General features: G+C 36.1%; 1 protein-coding gene across 1 annotated transcript in view; it reads right to left on the reverse strand.

The window, feature by feature from the left end:
• NDUFS4 (NADH:ubiquinone oxidoreductase subunit S4) overlaps positions 1 to 260 on the reverse strand; it is a 118,750-nt gene extending 118,490 nt beyond the window's left edge. Inside the window, exon 1 of the mRNA XM_081310680.1 lies at positions 118 to 260. Within this exon, the coding sequence (XP_081166806.1) occupies positions 118 to 215 (98 nt within the window). The 5' untranslated portion in view covers positions 216 to 260. The remainder of the gene's footprint in view (positions 1 to 117) is intronic.
• Positions 261 to 23,792: the final 23,532 nt, after the last annotated feature.

Here is a 23,792-nt window from a genome sequence, read left to right on the forward strand (position 1 = left end):
AGAGAGGGTCAGCGGAGGACGCTTTCCCGAGGCCTCCTTCGGGACCCGGCCAGCAAGGACTCCACAACTGTGGAGGAACCTGAGAATCTTGAAGGAGAAGCCTGACAATTCTGTTACCTGGTTGGAACCCTGGAAACGGAAACAGCAGCTGTAGCCGCTGCTCTTCTCCCCAACAACGCCTGCTTCAGCGCCACTGACATTAAGACAGCCGCCATCTTGCTGCAGGCAGATGGGAGGACGGATCCCCGCAAGGGTCTAACTTCCTTCGTTCTCAAGCCAGTACAACCGCAACGTAAGGGATTCGTTTGGTGTCTGCTTTCCTTCCAATACTGGGGTTTAGAAAAGAGTTAAAAGGTTTGGTTGAAAGAGATAAGAAGGAAAATGGATGAAAGAAAAATGAAGAAGTGCATTGAGTGTAAATATTGCTCCATAAAAAAGATAATCCTTATTAGTTGGTAGGACTTATTATTTAAAATGATAATGGAAAGGCCAGAAGAAAATAATTGAAAATTTAAACGCCTGCAACTCATAATTTTTCAAAGAACTCAAAATATCAAGGGCTGAGCCCATTGGGAGAGCCAGAGAGCTCGTTGAGTCCTTGAGAAACAAAAGTAGCACTTTCCCAAAGTGTTACCAGATTGAGTTTGCAAGCCCCCAGGACAGGACTGTATTCAGTTTGAATTTCTGTAGTTATAATGATCACATTTTCCATAAACAATCTGGCCTCGTGAAGGATTTTTTTCAACATGTGGACTCATATGAAACCCAATAGAACCTAATAATTTTAAAAATTTTAACGTTCGTTTTTGATTCAAATTATTAAACATGTATGAAGTATAATGTGGTGTTTCGTCACAGGTATATCTTGCATATGGAGCACTATATTTGATATTACTATTTCCACAGTAAATCCTGAACGTGTGATTATAATTCATAGACATCAAAGATATTATTATTTTAGTGCTGGGAATTGAACCCAGGGCCTTGTTTATGCTAAGCACAAGTACACTCCTAGTCCCCCAAATATTGTTAATAATATTTATTTAATTAAATTTAATTTATTAAATATTAATGCACAGTGCAATAAAACAAAACCTGTCTTCCAAAACAAGTGTTGGATATGTGTTTGTATTGTGGACTACTGACTTTTAAGAACAATGATTAGCTGTAAAAATTTAAAAATGGAAACTAGAAGTTGCCAGTGGTTAGGACAAGAAAGGAGTAGCCCTAGAGTGACCTTTGTTGTGATGAAGTAGTACTGGATTTTGATTGTGATGAGACAAATTGACATGTTAGAGAATAATATAGGACTATACAAACACTTAACATCAATATCAGTTTCCTAGCTTTGATATTGTACTGCTACATTTTGAGACTGTATGATTCTATTTATATAACTATAAATAGATTTATGCAATTTGTGACCTTTTGAGATTGGCTTCTTTCAGCATAATACCCTTGAGATCCATCCAAGTTTTTACATGTATTTATAGTTCATTTACTATTTTTTATTGCTGTGTAGTATTCAAAGGTATGGATAATTTAACCATTCACCTCCTGCAGAACATTTTGATTGTTCTCTGTTTAGGGCAATACAAATACCTGCTTTGAGCAATCATGTACAGGCTTTTGTGTTTTCATTTCTATGAGATAAATGTCCCAAAATGCAATTGCTAGGTCATGTGGAACATGTGTGTTTAGATTTTTTTTTAAGAAGCTACCAAACTGGACTGGAGGTATACATCACGTCTGGGGGGTGTATAGCAAAGTGTTAGAGTGTTTGCCTAGCATGCATGAGGCCCTGGGTTTGATCCTCAGCACCACAAAATTACAACAAAACTACTTGTCTAGGGCTGGGGTTGTGGCTTAGTGGTAGAGCACTTGCCTCTCACCTGTGAGACCCTGAGTTGGATCCCCAGTACCACATAAAAATAAACAAAGATAACCATCTCCTTCCACCATCCTTGCTATTCCCCTTCTCTCCCACCCCCTATTCCCTCCCATGCTCTCCCTCCTTACCCCACTTTGAGTCACCCCCCCCTTAAATCAGAGAAAACATTCGGCATTTGTGTTTTGGGGATTGGGTAACTTCACTTAGCATAATTTTCTCTAATGCCATCCATTTCCCTGCAAGTGCCATGATCTTATTCTTTCTTATTGTTGAGTAATATTCCATTGTGTATAAATGCCATATTTTTTTTTTATCCATTCATCCACTGAAGGACATCTAGGTTGGCTCCACAGTTTAGCTATTGTGAGTTGTGCTGCTATAAACACTGATGTGGCTGTGTCCCTGTAGTACGCTGTTTTTAGGTCCTTTGAGTATAGTCTGAGAAGAGGAATAGCTGGGTAAAATGGTGGTTCCATTCCCAGCTTTCCGAGGAATCTCCCTACTGCTTTCCAAATTGGCTGCACCAATTTGCAGTCCCACCAGCAGTGTATGAGTGTGCCTTTTTCCCCACATCCTCACCAACACTTGTTGTTGTTTGTCTTCATAATAACTGCCATTCTTACTGGAGTGAGATGGTATCTTAGAGTAGTTTTGATTTACATTTCTCTGATTGCTAGAGATGATGAGCATTTTTTTGTATATTTGTGTAATAAAGCTATATTAAAATTGTAATGCAAAAAAAATCAATGAGAGCTCATGCATAACGGCATAATTTGGCATGAACATACTTTATATACAGAGTTATGAAAAATTGTTCTGTGAATGAATAATAATGAATGTAATGCAATCCACTATTGTCATGTATGAAAGAAATTTAAAAAGTAAACAAAGATAAAGATCTTGTGTCCATCTACAACTAAAAAAATTAAAAAAAAAAAACTACTTGTCTATTTTCCAGAGTAATCGTACTATTTTATATTCCCACCAGCTAGTTATAAAAATTCAGTTTCTCCATATACTCACCAGCATTTGGTATTGTCACTGCTTTTTTTTTTCTCTTCCCAAGCTAAAATAAATAAGTCTAGTGATATCTTATCATGAGTCTTAATTTGTGTTTCTCTAATGGTTGAAGTGTTGAGTTATTGAGTTTTTGTTTGTTTGTTTGTTTGTTTGTTTTGTACCAGGGATTGAACCCGGGGTACTTAACCATAGAGCCACACCCCCAGCCCTTTTTGTATTTTATTTAGAGACAGGGTCTCACTGAGTTGCTCAGGGCCTCTCTAAATTGCTGAGACTGCTTTTGAACTCATGATCCTCCTGCCTCAGCCTCCAGAGCCACTGTAATTACCCACATGCACCACTGTGCCCAGCAGTGTTGAGTATTTTTTTACGTTCTTATTTGCCATTTGTATATTCTGTTAAATGTCTCATGTCTTTTGCCCATTTTCTAATTTGATTATTTCCTTTTTTCTTGTTACACTTTAAGAGTTCTTTGTGTATTCCAGATATGAGCCTTTAATCAGATATGTGGCTCAACTTGTCTTTTTATCCTATTAACAGGGTCCTTCACAGAAAATTATTTTAAATTTTGATGTAGTCTATTTATTAACTTTTTAAATTCATGGATTCTGCTTTTTCTGTCTTTTCTAAGAACTGTTGACCGCCTTCCTCCCTAAAGACTTTCTTTTAAAGGTTTTTTAGTTTTACATTTAAACCTATGACCCATTTTTAGTTAATTTTAGTGAGGTTTAGGTCAAGATTCACGTTTTTAGTTTGTGCATACCTAATCCAGGAATACTTGTGGAAAAGATAATCCTTCTTCTGTGAACTTGCTTTTATACCTTTATTCAAAGTTAGTGGGCCTCCTGAGCATGACGACACACACCTGTAATCCTAGCTGCTTGGAGGGATGAGGCAGGAGAATCCCAAGCTCAAAGCCAGCCTTGGCAATTTAGCAAGAACCTAGATAACTCAGTGAAACCCTGTCTTAAAATAAAAATTTAAAAAGGACTAGGAATGTGGCTCAGTGTTTAAGTGTCCCTGGGTTCAATCCCTGGTGCCAATTAAAAAAAAAGTCAGTTAGTCAAGTACATGAAAAAATATTCAACATTGCTAACAATTAAGGAAATGTAAATCAAATCAAAACTACACTTAGATTTCATATCACTGCAGTCAGAAGGGGCAACCATCAAAAATACCAATAATAATAAATGTTAGAGAAGATGTAGAGTAAAAGGAACACTTCTATACCCTTGGTGGAATTGTTAATTAGGACAATGCTTCAGAAATCAGTATGGAGGGTCCTCAAGAGACTAGAAATAGAACCACCTTATAACCCAGCTATAACACTCCTCAATATTTATCCTAAGAATTGAAGTTATCTACTGTGGTGATACATGCATACCCACATTTACAGCAGCACAATTTACAATAGCTAACTATGGAACCAGCCTAGGTGTCCATCAATGAATGAGAGGATAAAGCAAATGCGGTATAAATACACAATGAAGTTTTATTCAGCCATAAAAAATGAATGAACTTATGTCATTTTCAGGAAAATTGATGAATATTATGTTAAGTGAAAGAAGCCAAACTCAAAAATTCAAGGGTATATTTTCTTTCATATGTATTAGCCAGAGAGGAAAAGGAAAGAAAAGGTGTGTGGGGTCTGGGGGAGAGGTCTTATGAAAATTGAAAGGAGATTAGTAGACTAGAGGAAAGAGAGGGACCAGGAAGAAGGAGGAGAAAGCAGGTAGGGGAAATACTAGGGAATAGTATTGGACAAATTATATTGTAATATTGTGTGCATGTATAAACATATAATAAGAAGTCCCATCATTACATACAACTATAATGCGCCAATAAAAAATTAAAAGAAATGGAAAAAATAAGTCAGTTGGCCATATTTGTGTGTGGCTATTTCTGGGTTCTCTATTTCAGAGGGAATTTTAAACCCAGGGGTAGTTTTGATGTTTGGGCTAAATTTTAATAATGATTTTATATATCAAGGAGTAACTTATGATGTGTCCCAGTGTTCAATAAGGAAATTACTCTAGTCCTGTTACTATCCCTATTAATCAAAATTCAGCCTCTTCATGTACTGATATTCTTGTCCCCTCTTCTAAGGATTTTGAATCCCTACGAAAGCCTCCACTCTGTGGTCTTTTTATCTTCCACACAACCTGTGACCCAAGATTAGCATTGCCAAGCATCTACTCCAACAAAATCTCTGGATCCTTTCACCTCTGCTGGATTCCCTCAGCCACAGGTACCTGAGATCCTTACTGAACTTACATACAGGATATAGGTTTGGGGAAAAAAACAGAAGTACCTTATGTGTGCCTTTATTAATTGATTGATTGATTGCTGTAGTTTTCACTTAAACCAGAGATTTTACCATTAAGCTTAATAGAATGTCTAGGTCTAAACATTATTTTTTCAGCAGGAGAACTAAAATGTGAATTGGTTTTACCTTTTGCTTATATTTCATGTACTATGACCAGACTCTTCTTCCTGAAGCATTTTGTTCAGCATTGCTAAACAAAACAGTAACCCAAGACACTTGATTTACTACCATGAGTATTATCTAACTTTATCTGGTTCTTCAATAGTTTGATATAGCTTTGCTTTTTTATTTATTTTATTAATGTTTTTTAGGTGCTAGGGATTAGGCTCAGGGCCTTGAGCATGTACTATACCACTGAGCTACCATCCCATTCTCCTTGGTTTTTTTGTTTGTTTGTTTTGTTTTATTGATTTTATTTTTTTAAATACATGACGGCGGAATGCATTACAATTCTTATTACACATATAGAGTACAGTTTTTCATATCTTTGTATATATAGAGTATATTTGCACCAATTCATGTCTTTATACATGTACTTTGTTTTTTTTTTTTTGCATTGCAATTCTTATTAAACAAATACACCACAATTTTTCATATCTCTGTTTATATAAAGTATGTGGACACCCAAATCAATTTCCTTGTTTTTCTTTTAAGAGTCTGGTCTCACTATGTTGGCCAGGCTGGCTGCCAATTGGTGATCCTCCTGCCCCATCCTCCCAAGTATTGACACAGTTTTTCATTTACTGTAATATCATTTCCCAAGTGATATTCTGGGGAACACTAATTTTGCGAGAGTGCAACAGATGTTTCTTAAAAATGATTTCACATTATTAATAAATGCCTGATTTTGGAACACATAATATCCTTGGAGTAATTCTTTTGTTGTTGTTGTTCTAATTAGTTATACATGACAGTAGAATGCACTTTGACACATCATACATAAATGGAGTATAATTTCTCAATTCTTCTGGTTGTACATGATGTAGAGTTATATATGTGCATAGAGTAATAATGTCAGATTCATTCTACTACCGTTCCTACCCCCATAACCTCTCCCCTCTGCCGCAGTCCGGCTGCAGCAAAATAACCGGGGGGGGGGGGGGGGGGGGGGGGGGAGCAACTTGTGTAGATTGATACAGCAGGAGTGGGAGCCGTTTATTGTAGGACAGGAGGGGTGTATATACATTACACACAGCTTATCTTAATTAACATAAACTAGATACAGCAGTCAACCAATAAGGAATCTCCACACTTAATGGCTCGCTGGCGTTACTTCACAAACCACTCCCTCTGGCAAAATGCCAGGTGCCATCTTGACTTGTTTACAGACCCTAACACCCCTCCCTTTACTCCCTTCTGCCTAATCCAGAGTACCTCTACTTTTCCCTAGCCAACCCCACTCTTGTTATGAATTAGCATCCACATATCAGAGAAAACATTTGGCTTTTTGTTTTTTGGGATTGGCTTATTTCACTTAGCATGATATTCTCCAGCTCCATCCATTTACCAGCAAATGCCATAATTTCATTCTTCTTTAAGGCTGAGTAATAGTCCATTGTGTATATTTACCACATTTTCTTTATCCATTCATCTGTTGAAGTACACCTAGGTTGGTTCCATAGTTTAGCTATTATGCATTGAGATGCTATAAACATTGATGTGACTATGTCACTGTAGTATGCTAATTTTAAGTCCTTTGGGTATAAACCAAGGAGTGGGATAGCTGGGTCAAATGATGGTTCCATTCCAAGTTTTCTGAGGAATCTCCAAACTACTTCCCATAATGGTTGCACCAATTTGCAGTCCCACCAGCAATGTATGAGTGTACCTTTTTCCCCACATATTCATCAACATTTATTGCTGCTTGTATTCTTGATAATTGCCATTCTAACTAGAGTGAGAAGAAATCTTAGAATAGTTTTGATTTGCATTTTTCTTTTTTTTTTAATTTCAATATTTATTTATTTAGTTTTTGGCAGACACAACATCTTTGTTTGTATGTGGTGCTAGGGATCGAACCCGGGCCGCACACATGCCAGGCGAGCGCGCTACCGCTTGAGCCACATCCCCACCCAGATTTGCATTTTTCTAATTGCTAGAGATGTGGAACATTTTTTTCACAACATTTTTTTCAATATATTGTCTATCTTCTGTGAAGTGTGTTCAGTAAACCCATTTATTGATTGGGTTTTCTTTTTCTTTTTTTTTTTTTGGTGTTAAGTTTTTTGAGTTCTTTATATATCCTGGAGATTAATATTCTATCTGAGGTGCCTGTGGTAAATATTTTCTCCCATTCTCTCCCATTCTCTAGGCTCTCTCTTCATGTTATTGATTATTTCCTCTGCTGAGAAGAAGCTCTTTAGTTTTAGTCCATCCAATTTATTTATTCTTGATTTTACTTCTTGCACTTTAGGAGTTTCATTAACGAAGTCAGATCCTAGGCCAACATGGTGAAGATTTGGGCTTAGTTCTTCTTCTATTAGGTGCAGGGTCTCTGTTCCAGTGCCTAGGTCTTTGATCCACTTTCAGTTGAGCTTCATGAGGGAGAAGAAATAGGAGTTTCATTTCATTTTGTTACATGTGGATTTCCAATTTTCCTAGCACCATTTGTTAAATATCTTAATATCACCTCATTTGTTAAATATCTTAATATCACCTCAATCTTTAAAATATATCCAGATTAACTATTTTCCTAACTCTACTGTTACTACAGTAATCCAAGTCACCATCACCTCTTGCATTGATTCTTGCAATAGCCTTCCACTTGCTTTCACACAGCAGTCAGAATTATTGAAAAAGAAGTCAGATCATGCCATTCCTATGTTCAGAACACTCCATGACCTTCTTATCTCATCAGAGTAAAAGCCAAAGACCTTCTTATGATATTTAAAGCCCTGTACAGCCTGCCATAATTTCATTCTTCTTTATAGGTTATAGCTCAGTGGTAGTTTCCCTGGGCAAGCACACATGGGAAACACCCTGTGTTTTATCCCCAGCTTCCAGGGAAAAAAAGAAGGAAGGCTCTCTGACCTCATTTACTACTCTTGTCCCCTTTAGTCATTGCACTCTAGAACCACTGGCCTTGGTATTCCCAGAGCACACCAGGTACATCTATATCCAAGGACCTTTGCACTTGATGTTCCTTATGCCTATAGGATACTATTCCCTGTGTCTGGAATACTCTTCCCCCATATATCCCCTATCTCCCTTTTTCCTTTCCTTCTTCCCTCTTCCTACAGTCTTTTCTAACCACCGTATCTATAATTTTGGCACCACACCAGGGATTTCTATACATTTTGCCTGCTTTATTTTTTTTTGCTTAGCATTTTATAACTTTCAGTACTTTATGAAATTTCTATGATACATATGAATTAAAAATAAGAGCAAATATCCTTTGATAAGTCAGATCTATCTTCCTCCAGCAATAAACTTAAACTTTTTCTTGCCTTCACAGGAATGCTACCAGGAACCGTTGTTCTAATTCAGCAATAAATATTGATCAAATGAAAAAGTTTTTACTTAATTTATACTAATTAGTAAACTACATAATTTTTTAATGTTTGAATAGCTATTGGTTATTTAGGTTTTATTTTTTTCAAATTATTTTTTTAATTTTTTATTTTTTAATTTGTTCTAATTAGTTATACATGACAGTAGAATGTATTTTGACACATTGTACACAAATGGAGCACAACTTCTTCCTCTGGCTAAACATGGTACAGAGTCACACTGGTAGTGTAATCATACATGTATATGGAGTAATAATGTCTGTCTCATTCCATTGTCCTTCCCACCTACACACCTGCTCACTTCCTCTGCCTCCCCTCTGCACAATACAAAGTCCCTTCATTCTCCACCCCTCCCATTATGGATCAGCATCCATTTATCAGAAAAATATTTGGCCTTTGGTTTGGGGGTTTGGCTTGTTTTGCTTAGCATGACATTCTCTAGCTCCATCCGTTTACCTGCAAATGCCATAATTTCATTCTTCTTTAAGGCTGAGTCATATTATATTGTGTATATGTACCACATTTTCTTTATATCTTTATTCTCACTTTTACGTAGACATTTACTATAGTCCCCACTGAATTTTCATATTCATTCTGGCCTTTAGCTTATATAACATCACTTCTAAAATCCCTCCAATAAATAAAACAAAATAAAAACAAAATCCTGATTTGACAGAATTCACATGGTCTCTTCCCCATCTTCCTCTCTAGTCCACCGCACATTATGTCCTTACCTGTACTGTCCCTGAGCCCTTCATAGGCTGTTGCTTCCTGGACTGCTCTTCCTTTCCTCTTAGCTAGTCTTCTCACTTGCCCTTCAGGTCACAGCTGAGTTACTTCCTTTAGAGTCTCTGCATGTATTAAACACTGTGAGTATCTTACAGGCTTTTCCCACCTCCCGATTCCTTACTGACACAGACTGACTCCTACAATAGGATGTGTAGAGTAAGTGAATGAGTGAATGAAGCTAATTAGAACTTCAAAATGTCATAAATAAGAAAAAAAGTGCTATTTTTTGCTTAGAGAAAGCTTCCACAAATTATATTGAACGTGATTGTTCTTTCAGGTCTGTGAATCTTATTGTTTTCTAAAATTTCATCTTTGATCAAGTGCCATTTCCTGAAGACCTTGATAGGATATCTGGTATAAAGGCTCTGTATTGTTGACAAGAGACCTGAAAGCATAAATCTACTTTTTACTAGGCTTGCATTAAAAAATTATTAACCCCTTTCATTCCCTTATTTTTCACATTTCAAATATCGGATATAAATCTGAGAATGGAACAGAAATAATTTGCTGTGTGCATTTCTTTTTTTACAATTTCACCCAACTATAGATTATAATAGTAAGCTTAATAGAATGTCTAAGTTCCAATGTCATTTTATTGTTTCAAATAGAAGTATTAAAATGTGAGTCAGCCTTATTTTTTGATTCATTTCATGCATGGAGGCCAAAAGAAACATTTAATTTATTCTTTCTGATAGCATGTGAAGTTTACAATGGATTTAAAGCTGTCTGTTTTTAATTTTTCCCTTTGCACATGAGTCTTTAATAAAGCATCCAAAAAAAAAACAAATTAAAATCAGACATTTCTATCAGAAGTTTCATATACAAACACTATAGACTGACAAAATTCCACCATCACTTATTTGCCACAAACTAATTTTTTAAAATCACATCTAATTTTTCCCTGTTAATTTAATTGAAAACCTTGAATTAGTAATACCTTATCATCTTGAAAAATTGTCACAACTGGGCAGGGCTTCTGGGACTTTGGCAACCAATGAAATAATTTCTACATAGAGTAAGAAACTGCCGTTTGAAATCATCTTTGAAGAACAAAAGATACAATCAAAATTCCTAAGAACTCAAGGAATTTTCCCACATAAATTCGATCACATGCCTCTTCACACTCTTAAATTCCAGTCCTAAATTTTCATCTGCTTATGTGGCATTCTCAAACTTAACATGTAGAAAACCATACTAATTATATTTTTTCCCTTTCTCTTACTCCAAGCAAATCTGTTTCTCCTCTCTAGTATTCCCTATCTTGGCAAAATACTACCATCTTTCTTCCAATTGAAGATGTCATCAACTATAAAATGCATCATTATCTTCTGTACTATTAAGAAAGAAAAAAAATCAGCAACTGATCCATGACACAGAACCAATTATATATTTTGATTTCAGAGAGAGAAAATGCACAGATCAGAAGCAAAGAAATTTAGTAATTTGCTACCTCAAGTATTTTCTTCCTTTCATCGTTAGTATTAGAATCTAGTTGTTGTTGTTTGGTTTTTGTTGTTGTTGTTTTATTGATTTATAAAGACACTTTTTTTTCTCAGCCTCCTTATTGCTATGAATACTACATGACTAGGCTGTCCAATTAAATATAAGGAGAAATATAATGTGGCAACTTCTAAACAATTATCACAATTACATCTCACCCAACCTTTATCCCTGCCCCTATTCTACTACCTACATGTAAATGTATAAACTCAGATTAGGAGGACAAGATTTATGTTCTTTGAAGAAAGAATAATGAAGTGGAAGGAGTTTCGATACATAACTATACTTTGATTCCAAAGAATATTGATTTTTATCACCATTTATTTGTTCTCTACTCCCTGGATGAGGATTCTCTGCTTTTATCCAGATTAAATTCCATGGTCAACTATTGTGATTCTTTTCTTGCTTACATACACAATACCCTTGCTTTTTCACTTTTTTGTACTCAGCAAAACTATTGCCTACCTTGAATCGAACTCTCTTCTCCACCTGCACCCAAACAGCTTTACATGACTGGGGAAGAGCACTGGACCACAGGTTTGTCTCTCAAACCTCAAGTTGGCCCTAATGCTCTTTGGCAATCATATTGAACTTCCCTGTTTTCTTATCCCCATTCATTTTCTCACTTTATTAGCTGAATCTTTCACACCTTCTTATCTTTCCTCAGATCTGTTACTGCTTCTTCTATCCTCACTTGTTGCCAATGATATGCTACTTCACTGGGAAAATTTAAGTGATCAGAAGAACACTTCTTCAGACATCCACTACCCTTCACTTTCCAGCAACTAGTCACACACTCTACCTTCCCTCCTATTACCATAGATAAACTATTCATGCCACTATTAAAAGCTAATCCCTCCACTTAAGCATGAGATCCAATTCCATCCTGAACTACCTGCCTAAGACCTGCCCCTTCTCTTTACTGGTAAATATTTCACTCTCTGTTGGAACATTCTGTCTGGCTTACATGCATGGCGTCATTTCTTTGATTTCAAAAAGACTAAACTTTCTTTGATCCAGTGTATTCCACCAACTATTGCCCTATCTCTTTGCAACAAAACTCTTCTAATGAGTTGCCCTGCCTCAATGCTTCTCTCTTCAACCCACTCCAGTCATACTTTTCCTCCTCTGAAACCTTTCCTTCAATGTCACCAGTGTTGCTAAAACCAAACATCAATTCTCAGATTTTTATGGTTTGACACAACCTAATTTGCTCTCAGGACATCATACTGTCCTGGGTTTCCCACTAGTTTATCTGGCTGCTTCTTTTAGGCTCCAATGCTGGTTCCTCCTTCTCTTCCCAACTTATTAATGTTGGAGTGTCCAGGAATCAATCCTTGGTCTTCTTTTCTTCTACCTTGTTGATGTCATTCAGTCTCATGGCCTTTAAATTTCACATGTACTCCAACAATTCCCACATCTTATCTCCTGCCCCGTCCTTTTTCATGATTTGAAAATTATATTTGCACCCCTTTATTTACTTGCCTGAATAAAGTAGATGCTGCAAACCTAACATGTCCAAAACTGCACCCCTGATTTCTCCAGAATCTGTTCAACTCACAGTCTTTTTTCCTCATCTTAACTGATGGCAACTTCAGCTTTTTGGTTGTTCAAGCTAAAACCTTTGGTGTTTTCCTTGTCTTCTCCTTTTCTCCTTGGAATACTAATTCTGAAACATGTTGGGATGTTTCTTAAAAGTGATTCTATACTACAGAGTAGCTACAAAGTCCCTATCTGTGAGATTTTGACAACAAAGACCTTAAAAAAAAAATCAGAAACTGCTTTAATGACTTTTACCGGTAATATTGGGAGCTGTCCAGAAGAACGTAAGGAGAAAAAAAAAAAAAAAACTTGTGCCAATATTTGAGAGCACAGTGATATTCACACCATCAAAATCCTCCATCACTACCCTCCTACACACACCTCTGGAATTGAACCCACAGAAGCTTTACCACTGGACTAAGTCCCCAGTCCTTCCCTCCCCCAATTCTTTTTATTTTTTATTTTGAGACAGGCTCTCACTAAGATGCTAAGGCTGGCCTCAGACTTGAGATCCTCCTGCCTCTGCCTCCTGAGTTGCTGGGATTACAGGCATGCACTACATAACTTTAACTCCTCTCTTTCACCAATAAATTACTTTGTCTCTACCTTCAAAGTACCACAACAGTATGACCACTTCTCAACATATTTGTCGCTATCACATAGACCCAAATTATCACATCTCTTGTCTGGATTGCTCCATATCTTTTAATGTTTCTCCTTTCTTCCATCCCTTCTGAAGCATCTTTTCAATACAGGTGACATGGAGGTTTTCTCAAAATATAAGGCAATTTATGCCACTCCCTTGTTCTGCACCTTCTAATGGGCATTCACATTGTAGTTGATCTGCTCCATTACCTTTCCTGCCTTAACTACTACTATTCTTTCCTTCCTCACTCATGTTTTCTTAAACATGCCAAACATGTTCTCACATTAGGGCTTTTGCTTTCATTATTCCCTCTCTCCTCCTGGAATACACTTATCCTATATATCAACATAGCTAACTCCCTCCTTAAGTCTTTGATCAGATGTCACCTTTTTAGTGAATCTTTCCCTGATGTATATATCAGTCAATGTCCTGTCAGGAAAATAAATCACTTTGGATATTTCAAACAGAAGACATTTAATACAGGGGAATTGTTTATACAGGTGATTGAATTGCTGAGAAGCCAAACCAGGAAGTTACTAGTTAATTCAGATATTAGAGTCAACAGAATGTGCTATCACCCCTAGGGCTAAAGCATCACAGGGAATTAGGGGTGTTACCAGAGCTCCAAAGCCTAGGTATCCAAGGAAATCTGATACCATAGCAAGGACTGTTCATAGAAGCTGAGATCTACAGAGGGAGAGGATGTCCAGCAGGAATTAGAATCATGGGAAAAACCATAAATGCACTGCCAAGTATAAACCCACCCCAAAGCCTGCGGGAGTAGGGGCTGAGAGGGGGATAGGGTAGACTGGGGGAGAAGAAGAGGATAAATATTCCTAACCTGCCCTTCAATCTGCCATTGCCTCCCACTAGCTGAGCCTACCTAGAAGCTGGAAGGAAAGGAATGAAACAGTAAGCGAGCAAAGGCCAGCATACCACCTTTTCCAAAGTCAAAAGCACCCAATTCCCATACCTTCCACTTACTACCAGAGCCTTACCACTTATTGAGAGCCTTAACTCTGCTCTACATTCTTGTCTTTTAGGATTCCTAGTTGTAAGGGATGAAAACCTCTGTGGCTTTAGAAAAGGAAGTTACTGAAAACAGATAGGAAATAGAATCACAGGAGGTCTGAAGAAATAAGCTAAATTTTAAAAGATCAGTAACAGGGGAAGCCAGATAGAAAGCAGTAGCAAAGTTAAATCATGCCACAAAAACAAGTCCCATGAGGACTCCAGTATTGTTCTAAATACAGATGCACAGCTGCCCACACCTCACTGCTGGAGCCAGGGCCACTGCTGTCCATGAAAACTGCACCCACTGCTACCTGGCTCCATAATTAGGTTCTCCACTTCCCTGGGCCTTTAGTGTGAAGGACTCTGTATCCGTAATCCATGGAAAATGTGTCTGAATGCCTGAATCTGAGCTCATGCTCTCTTTTGGTTGCTTGCTAAAAGCACTCTTACTTTTTCCATTTATTTTCACTTGTACTATAGGTTCAGTGGTTCCACAGTCTTCCTTCAAGTTCTTCTTGGAGACAGTTTTACCATGTGTTTTGCTTCTGGATATAATGATTCACTATCTTTCTAGTTTCCTCATTGATTGATGCCCAACCACTAAGCCAATGTCACCAAAGTTCTTATTTTCTACAGTATGTTGCTTCCAATATGAGATGTGTAATAATTCAGAAATAATATACATTTATTTCTCACTCCCATAAATTCCAATATTGATATTCCTGATTGCTGATTCTCCTCTAAAATGTTTCTAGAATCAATGCTTATTCTAGCTTATGGCTCAGCCTTCTTCCTCATAAGCTTTCAAAGTTGCCATGCTCTGAACTAGGTTGACAGATGGAGAAAGGGCATAAATGACCATGTATGAGAGAGACTTTTATGGGCCAGAACTGTCAGTGAGCACATCATATTAGTTAAATACATTCTATTAGCAGAAACTCAGTCACATAATTATACTGACTGTAAGGGAGGCAGGGATGTGTGGTCTAGTTGTGTGCAGGAAAGAAAAAAAGAAACAAAGAAAGGAAGAAACAGATTTTTTGGAAAGCCTGCCAGTCTCTTCTATCTTTGGTCACAGAAGTGACAAGATTTGCTCAGTGCTCAGTTATTCACCAATTTGTAGAAAATGTAAATGTCATAATCTAAATAACATTGTGTATTGGACTTTGGGAGGTATGTTCTGTCTGCATTTGAATATGTATGTGGTTGATATTCTTGTACTAACCCTTTAACCAAATAACATGCACTATATAGATATTATTTCTGCAAGGTCAGAAGACGAGTCAGTTTTGCCCACTAGTCTCTTTTGAAATCATCTGCTCATGTCTTGAACTATTTCAACAAATCTGGTGATCAGATTAAATGTAGAGAAAGTATAATGCATAATAAAATAATCAGTCAGTATAGAACCAGAAAGCATACGGTCCACTTCCTTTAATTTTGAAATGACTGTTGTTGCCCTTATTCTGTTGTACTATTGGTGCTGAATTTAATAAGCATGACAAGAATATTTTCAAGAAATGAAAAAGAAACAGTGCTGAGTATTTAAAAGTTTACCAAAAAAAAAAAAGTACTACAACTTTTTTATAATTAATTCAACTTGGAAAAATTGCTTTCAAAGTATAATTGTCACCAATTTCTGTAGAATTTTTAAAAACTGTCAACAGGTTCTCCAAAAAGGTTAGATTTGTCTTTTTAAATTCTTAAAACCTCATTATGAGAGAAACTAGTAATTTTATGCACTGAGTCTTCTCTTGCCTCATAGCTCTGGAGTTACCTCCTTTTAGGAATTAAAGAATTGAGCAAGAGGCATCACTAGATTATATTTCCAGAAGGAATATTAATTTCTGGAAGACATCAAGATTCCAAAGCTTGCCTTGAAATCATCAGTTAATTATGTGGCCCAATTGCAACAATTGAGGAAAGCAGGATGGAGCTATCCCATGCCACTAAAAGGCTTAGCATACTAATGGCCCTTTGACACTACCAGCCATTCAGAAATCAGACTTTGTCATGCTGAAGAATAGACCACTCACCCCCAACAGGAAGCATTGGGGAGGCAAACGTGACAGTAATTCCCTGTCAGATAAAACTGAGGTATTGTTTTGGATTCCATCATATATGAAAAGAATTACCCAGTCATAAATTTAAAATATTCTTTCTTTACCTGTTAGTCCCTGCGAGTTAGAGTTAAGTATTTATGACAGATTAACACTTTTTAAAATCTAGGTGTTTTTGAACAGGTCTCAGAAATTAAAATAGGGCCACCTGCTATATTTTGGTAATCTAAATATTGCTAACGATCACAAATACAGATAGGGAAAGGAAAAATAATCAAGATTCAAGTATTTCCCACATTTAATTACCCAAAAGGCAGAAAATAGTGTGAGAAAATAAGGCATGGTAAGGAATCATCTGCTTCAAGGTTACTTTTCTCTGTATTTACATAGTTCTGAATGAGCCGGTATTAATGTGCAACAAAACACAAAAACAATTCAGTGCAAAGCCAGCATAGAAACCTAGTAACCGCCCATGGAAACTTAGGGAGTTGGGGAGACTCGCACATTAACACATCAAAACTAATTTGAAGAGGATTTAATTGATCTGTGAGTTGTCAAAGGAAGACTTCAGCTTGTAAATTACAAGTGGTTGTCTGCTCATTACCTTTTTTCTTTTGAGAATAGAAGGGAGAGATATAATCCTAGTGCTTTAACTGTTTTTATTTATTTATTATTTCTCACTTTAATCATGTATTAGTACCTTATTTTGCCCAATTATCTTTTATTTAAATCATTTTTCAAAAGGGGAAATATTTATTTCAGGGTGATTATCTCTTGTGCCATGAAAGAGGAAAAAACAGGTTCAAATCAGGGAGACTTCATCAAAGCGACTTGTAATCCCTATTGTGTCTACGTATTCTTCCCATTAGTTTGGAGAATGTGATAAATATCTCTTTGAATCAAGTAAAGGCACTTACTTTTTTCAAGCTCTGACAATTTAAATGATGTGGTGCAAAAACAGGATATTCAGATACAGTAATTTATTTACTACATTAAGTTGCTTTTGAAAGTTAAAAACAAAACAAAACAAAACAAAACAAGCTACTTGTAGTTCTTTTAGAAATGCTTCTTTGGGTAGAAGTAGATTAATTTTTCTCCATAACTTTTATTGCACTATTTTGGGAGGGTGGAGAAAAATAAAATAGAATTATTCTTTGCAACTCAAAACATTTCAATAAACCAAATAAATGAATAATTATAAAAGAAAAAGAAACTTTTAAAGGTTTTAGTTAGCACTGAAAACACTCCCCAGACTGTCAGCTCCAGCTGCGTTCTGCAAAATCAAACATCAGAGTTTTTGAATAGCACATGTTTACAACAACAAGGATTTTACTTTTCCTGGTTGCTCATTTACCACAAATTCAAAAAGATTAATTTCCAAATGTTAATTTTGTCATGACCTTCTTACTAGTTTCCGTGTGGTTTTAATTTAATACGTTTCAATTAGTTTCCTTATTACTCCATGCCTTTCTCTTTTTGAGATACACTGGGTAATTTTTTTCTTTTGATACAATAAGAGTGATCAAAGTTATTAGATTTTGAATTATCAAAATACATTTTTGGAGATTTTTTTTAGGATTGTGAGAAGTTATTTTAATTAGTGCATTATAGTCATACATAATTGTGGTGTTCATTTTGAAATATTCATAAATGCATATTTCATAATTGCTCCATTTCAATCCCCAGTATTTTCCATTTCCCTGCCATCCTCTCTCTCCCTAATGAGAACAGTTTTCATGAAAGAAGAAAAGTGCATACTTTACAGGATTCTGTTGTCTGGAGGGCAGTTACATATTATAAATTTTGTTTTATTGTCCTGGGAGGGAAAAATTCCTTATTTTAAAATTAGATTTGGTATTGTGGTTGATTTCTGAATATCATGGGCTTTATTTATTTTCTAATATCTGTAAACATTTTAAATTTCACAAAAAAATCTGCAGTAGAGATATAATATTGCTGGGCGTGGTGACGCACTTCTGTATCCCAGTGGGTGGAGGCTGAGGCAGGAGAATTGCAAGTTCTCAGCCAGCTTCAGCAAAAGTGAGATGCTAAGCAACTCAGTGAGATCCTGTATCCAAATAAAATACAAAAAAATAGGGCTGGGGATGTGGTTCAGTAGTCAAGTGCCCCTGAGTTCAACCCCTGGAACTACAACAAAAAAAGATATAATATTAACAAAATACCAAATACCAGTAAGATCATCATATACATGAAATATTTGAAATAAAAAATTTGCATTAGTTTTGTCCCTGATTTTCTTTTTGACATGCTAAAATCAAAGTACTTAGTGCATAAAGATTATGTTTTACTAACCCTACCAGTCCATATTTTTTCTTTTTAAAATTTTTATTTTCATTTCAAGGACTTGGACGTTGAAAAGAACTGGTAAGATGTGCAATATTTTCATGGTGAGTAAAAGTCAACACCTTCTATGACATTCTCATCTTGTGTTCTCCTTCCTTGTTCTGAAGTTTTCATCAGGAGCTAAGAAACCCGGAACAAGTTGGAGCCTCATTTCACAAGATTATTTGGTTCCTTGGTGATTTTGCCTTCTGTACGCACTCCTGTATCCCAGTGGCCGGAGGCTGAGGCAGGAGAATTGCAAGTGACTTGTTCTTTATGGAGATGAACATCCCATCCCCTCTGCCTACCAGACACTCAAATCTGCAAGGAAAATGTGGTCGGCTGCTTCTTGGAGCATCAATTTTACTCTAGGATAAGTAATTGTAAATTTTATTTTGCATTGAAAATACAGTTATATTATGGAATACAAAGCAAAATTCTCATAATTGTTTAGATCAAAATTAAAACTTAAAAGAAATCTCATTGTTCTGGAGGCCATTCAGGTATATTCTCAAGTTCATTCTTCCTCTACTTTTAGAGTCCCCAAGTAGGAAAGTGTGAGAAACCTGAATTAAAACATAGAAATGTGAAGTCACTTTTTTCCTTACTAACTTTACAGAAGTTCATGTATACATTGTTATCTTCAATGAGTTTTCCTAATTCAAATTTCTCTATCTCCTAAACTTAGGCTTTTGAACAAGAAAAATCTCAGAACAACAGCATAAAATCAACTAAAATTCAAATTGAATTATTGTTTCAAGATGATTGTATTACTGAGCCACATGTTGAGAAATAATGTTATTATTTTTGTTTTTTCTTCTTTCTTAAAAAATGAAAAATTTCCTCTACTTGTAAAAATATTTCTTATATGAAAACATAATAATACAGATTAAAAAAAAAAAACAACTAAAATTCACCCTGGGTCTTATACCATGAAATTGACAATGTCTATTCAACAAAATATTTATTGGATGCTCACTGTAATACTGAGAGATCTTTCTACACACACACACCAAAAGAAAAAAAAAAAAAAGAAACCAATTTTACATTGATAGAAACATATCACACATACAGTTCTAATACTTGCTTTTTATAATAAAAAGTGTCACAGACAACAAGTAAACGTGTGTATCATCATTTTAAACCATTGTGTAATATTCCTTTACGCAATCCTAGACAATTTATGTAACTATTCTGTTATGACCCTTCTTAATTTCTTAATGAAGAGATGGATATGAGGACATCAAACACATCAGTTGATATGAGAGAGTGATGGCCTCATGTCACTCTCTTGGATGCTAGAGCCTTCTCAAGCTTACTCCAAAACTGAATATTTCTATCCTCTTGTAACTTTATAAGAACAGAGTGCCAAGGACAGTCTTCATAGATATTTGTGAGTTTTTATATGTATGTTTGAAATATGTATGTGTTTATCTTTTGTCATATTTATTTTTAGACTCTATTTTTAATTAAAACAATTCCCTCTAAAGGTTAAGAAAGCCTAAATACCTTTGCCAGTTCCATCAAATGTTTTTTTTTTTTTTTTCCTATCTAGACTATGTAAACCCCCAGCTTATAGAACAGTCACTTCCTTTAAAAGATCTCCTTCAGAACTGTAACTACTGTCTTGAGGACAAATACATCTAACTGGAACTTAATTCTCAGCATATTTGCACAACTCCAGCATGTCTTCCTTGGTTATTCTTGTCCCTTTCTTTGTGCTTCATCTTCTCATGGAGTTAGTCACCCAAACTGAATTTCCTTTGGGGAAACTGTATGCACATTTTCTGCATAATCTCTTTAGGTTAAAGGCTTTGAGGATCTCTTTACATAATAGGAGCAGAGAGTCCTTTGACTACAATTGTCTTAATCCTTAAGATGTTTTGTGTGTCGTGAATGGGGAAGCCATCATTTCTTCTAAGGCCTCCTGAGACAGGATCTGTAAGATATTTACTTCTTAGTGATTTTATTGAGTAATACATTGAATGGATGAAGTTAATAATTACTAAATAAGCTCATGCTAAATAAATTCTCTATATTTTAAGGCTGATTTTCATTCTCAGGTCATATCTAAGTATACATTCTAACACTTAATAATGAAGAAAGCATTTGTCTTATTGAGCTAAGTAAGCGATTTTGAAAGTTGATGATAGGGCTTAAACACAGTATTCCTAGCTGAATTTGGCATATAAAAAAATCTCTAATTGCAGAGAAATTTTACTTTCTGATCTTTTACATAAGAGATAACACTTTGCTTAACAATTATTTTGTTATCAATATCAACATCTTAAACCAGAGTTCATACAGGAGTCTGTTATAAATAGAATCATAAATTAATTTTGTGCTGTTTGTAATAGCTAGATTGAATGCAGAATCAAAGGAACAGTCTCTCCTTTGTTTCTTAAATTGTTCCCAAAAGAAAATTCATAGACTCACATCTCTCCTCCAGTTACTTAACCTGCAGAACATTGTCAAATATAATTGATATATTTAAGAACATATAAGCCCAATGGAGATATTGGGTTTCTCTTTCTAAAATACTTCTTATAAAAGAGACTTTAAAATTTCACTTGAGTACATCTTGCCATTAGGGAATAAAATGAACAAGGTGACTTCTTAAGAGCCCCTTCACCCTTATAACAGGGTGGTCCTAGCAGGCCATTCCAGGTTAACTTAGCTGTCTCTTATTTTTAATCTCCTCAAGAGATAGACGAACCATGACATCTTTGGTGGCTGAGTTACAGTTCTTCAGAAATCTGATTTCCAGAATCTATTTTTTATTCTATTTTGCGTTGGCTCTGGAGATGGCGGCAAATAGAATTTTAGATAATTTGGAAAATCACTCTCAACTCTTCCATGGTTACTCATTTATTACTTCTCTGTGAATCCAACTCCAATCCACATATCATACAATTAAACTTAAAAATAAACTTAAATGATTATTAAAGTAACACATGCTTGTCAAAAAAATACCATACACAAGAATAAAAATTGTTCATATGTTATTCTCGAGAGATAACCACTATAGTCATTTTGCTGCATGTTTTTCTAGTCTTTCTAACTAGGCATGTAAATTTTTATCCATATATGAATTCAAATTTTTTGTTTATCCACATGAAATGTATTTGTAGCTCAGTTGTATATCACTTGCCTAGATTGGGCAAGACTCTGGATTCAGTCCCTTAAGACAGATTCCTGGGTGAGGGATCATTAGATATGAGTATGGATTTTTTTCCCCTGCTGTGTTAGGGATCAAACTCAAGGCCTTTTGCATGCTAAGCAAGTGCTGTACTACTGAGCTACATTCCCAGCCTGAATATGAATATTTTTAATGGTCTTGATTCATGGTTGCCTTATTCATGCTTTGAATAGAGTTGTACTGATTTATATCTTTCCAATTTGTGTGCAAGTGTACCTACACATGCTTTTTTTGGGGGGGGGTGCTCTATTGCTTGCATTGTATTTTTATTCAATTTTGTACTCTAATAATTTTATTCCCCCAATAGATATGCCCACATCCTCATCCTTGAAATCTGTGAATATTGCTTTCTATGGCAAAAGGGTGAGTATTGTTTTATATAGCAAAAGATGTGATTAAGTAATGGGATTTTCTTTCTCTTTTTCTTTTTCTTTTTGTGATACCAGGGATTGAATTCAGAGGCACTCTACTACTGATCTACATTCCAAGCCCTTTATGTTTTTTATTTTGAGACTTGGTTTCACTGAGTTGCCCAGGCTAATCTGGAACTTATGATCCTCCTGCCTTCGCCTCCAAAGAAGGCTGGGGTTACAGGCCTCCATGTCCTGCTTGGAAGTACATCTTTCAAAAGTGATTGAGAAGTTGAGACAGATCTGGGAGAATCACAGAAGAATTGTTTCTAAGGACAAAGTTATCAACAGTGTAAAACATTACAGGATTTTTTTTTTTCAATGAAAACCCAAAATGTCCTTTACAAAAAAGAGACATTTTGGTGGCGGTGGCACCCATGGAAGGTATGCTGCTCAGATTTTTCTTCCAGACAGAACTTTGCAGCTACCAGAAGTGCAGTGTGTGGATAGAGCCCAGATTTTGGCATCCTCAAGAGCCACCTCAGCTTTCATACTCAGTCCACTATTTCTGAGCAGCTCCAGCCAATGATGAATAGCGGCTTCAAGTGAGGACATTTCTTTGTCCCAGAGTGTCCTCTGGGACTACCCAGGAATTTTCCCCATCTTGATCACTGTATAAAGACCTTCCATGCTCAAATCTTGATTCCTCTCCATTTTACATTTCCCAATCAAAGCCTTTGCTCTCGTAGCTCTGTCTAGTTTTGTGGGACACAGTGATCTTGCAAGAGCAGTTTACATGTAGTTACAGGAATTGGAGGAAGTGGAAGAGTAGATGCACAGTGAAGTTCAAAACACTTGACAATGCAGAAGAAGGGAGAGGAAGAAGCTGAAGGAGGACAGGAGTCAACAGGACTTCTTTTTAAAGATGGGATAAGCATGAAATGATTAAACCTGGTATCTTCAAGTCAGTAGATGATAGCCCAAGAACCCTAAGTGAAAGGGATGGAATCCTGAGCATAGCTAAGATCAGAATTAGGCTGAGGCAGAAGGAGAAATTGCTCTTCCATTGTGGGAGAAGGAAAGGAGGAAGGATACACAGGCAAGTCTACAGGTGCAGAAGCAGGAAGTTTAGGATATTTCTATTGGATGGCTCTAATTTTATTTACAAAGTAGTGGGTAGATGATCTACTGAGAGAGAGGGTGGAGGTGGTCAGATGGGTGTTAAAGGATATATAGTTTCCTGTAGTTGCAGTCGGTTAATGGTGGAACACTAGAAGCATTCCAATTTAAGTTGGCCTAGATAGAAGTGTTCACTATAAACCATTTTGTATCCTTTAGGTTACCAGCAACAAATAGATCACATTCAAATTGGGATACTGTGAGTGTAACAAAGGGATTATTTATAAAGATCTAGAGAGCATATAAGGGAAATTGGAAGTTTTAGTGCAACACATAGGACTGGAAACCCAGGGCACTGTTATTACTGTGAAGATAAAGCCTAAGGTGAGGAAACATTGAAATCAGAGATCAGCTAGTGGAGAGGCTGGCTTTTCAGAGCAAGAACTTTTGATAGAACCAGAGACACAGTCATCCATAGAGAGTA

The sequence above is a fragment of the Spermophilus citellus genome (assembly GCF_964194105.1).
Source record: "Spermophilus citellus genome assembly, chromosome: 1".
NCBI lineage: Eukaryota > Metazoa > Chordata > Mammalia > Rodentia > Sciuridae > Spermophilus > Spermophilus citellus.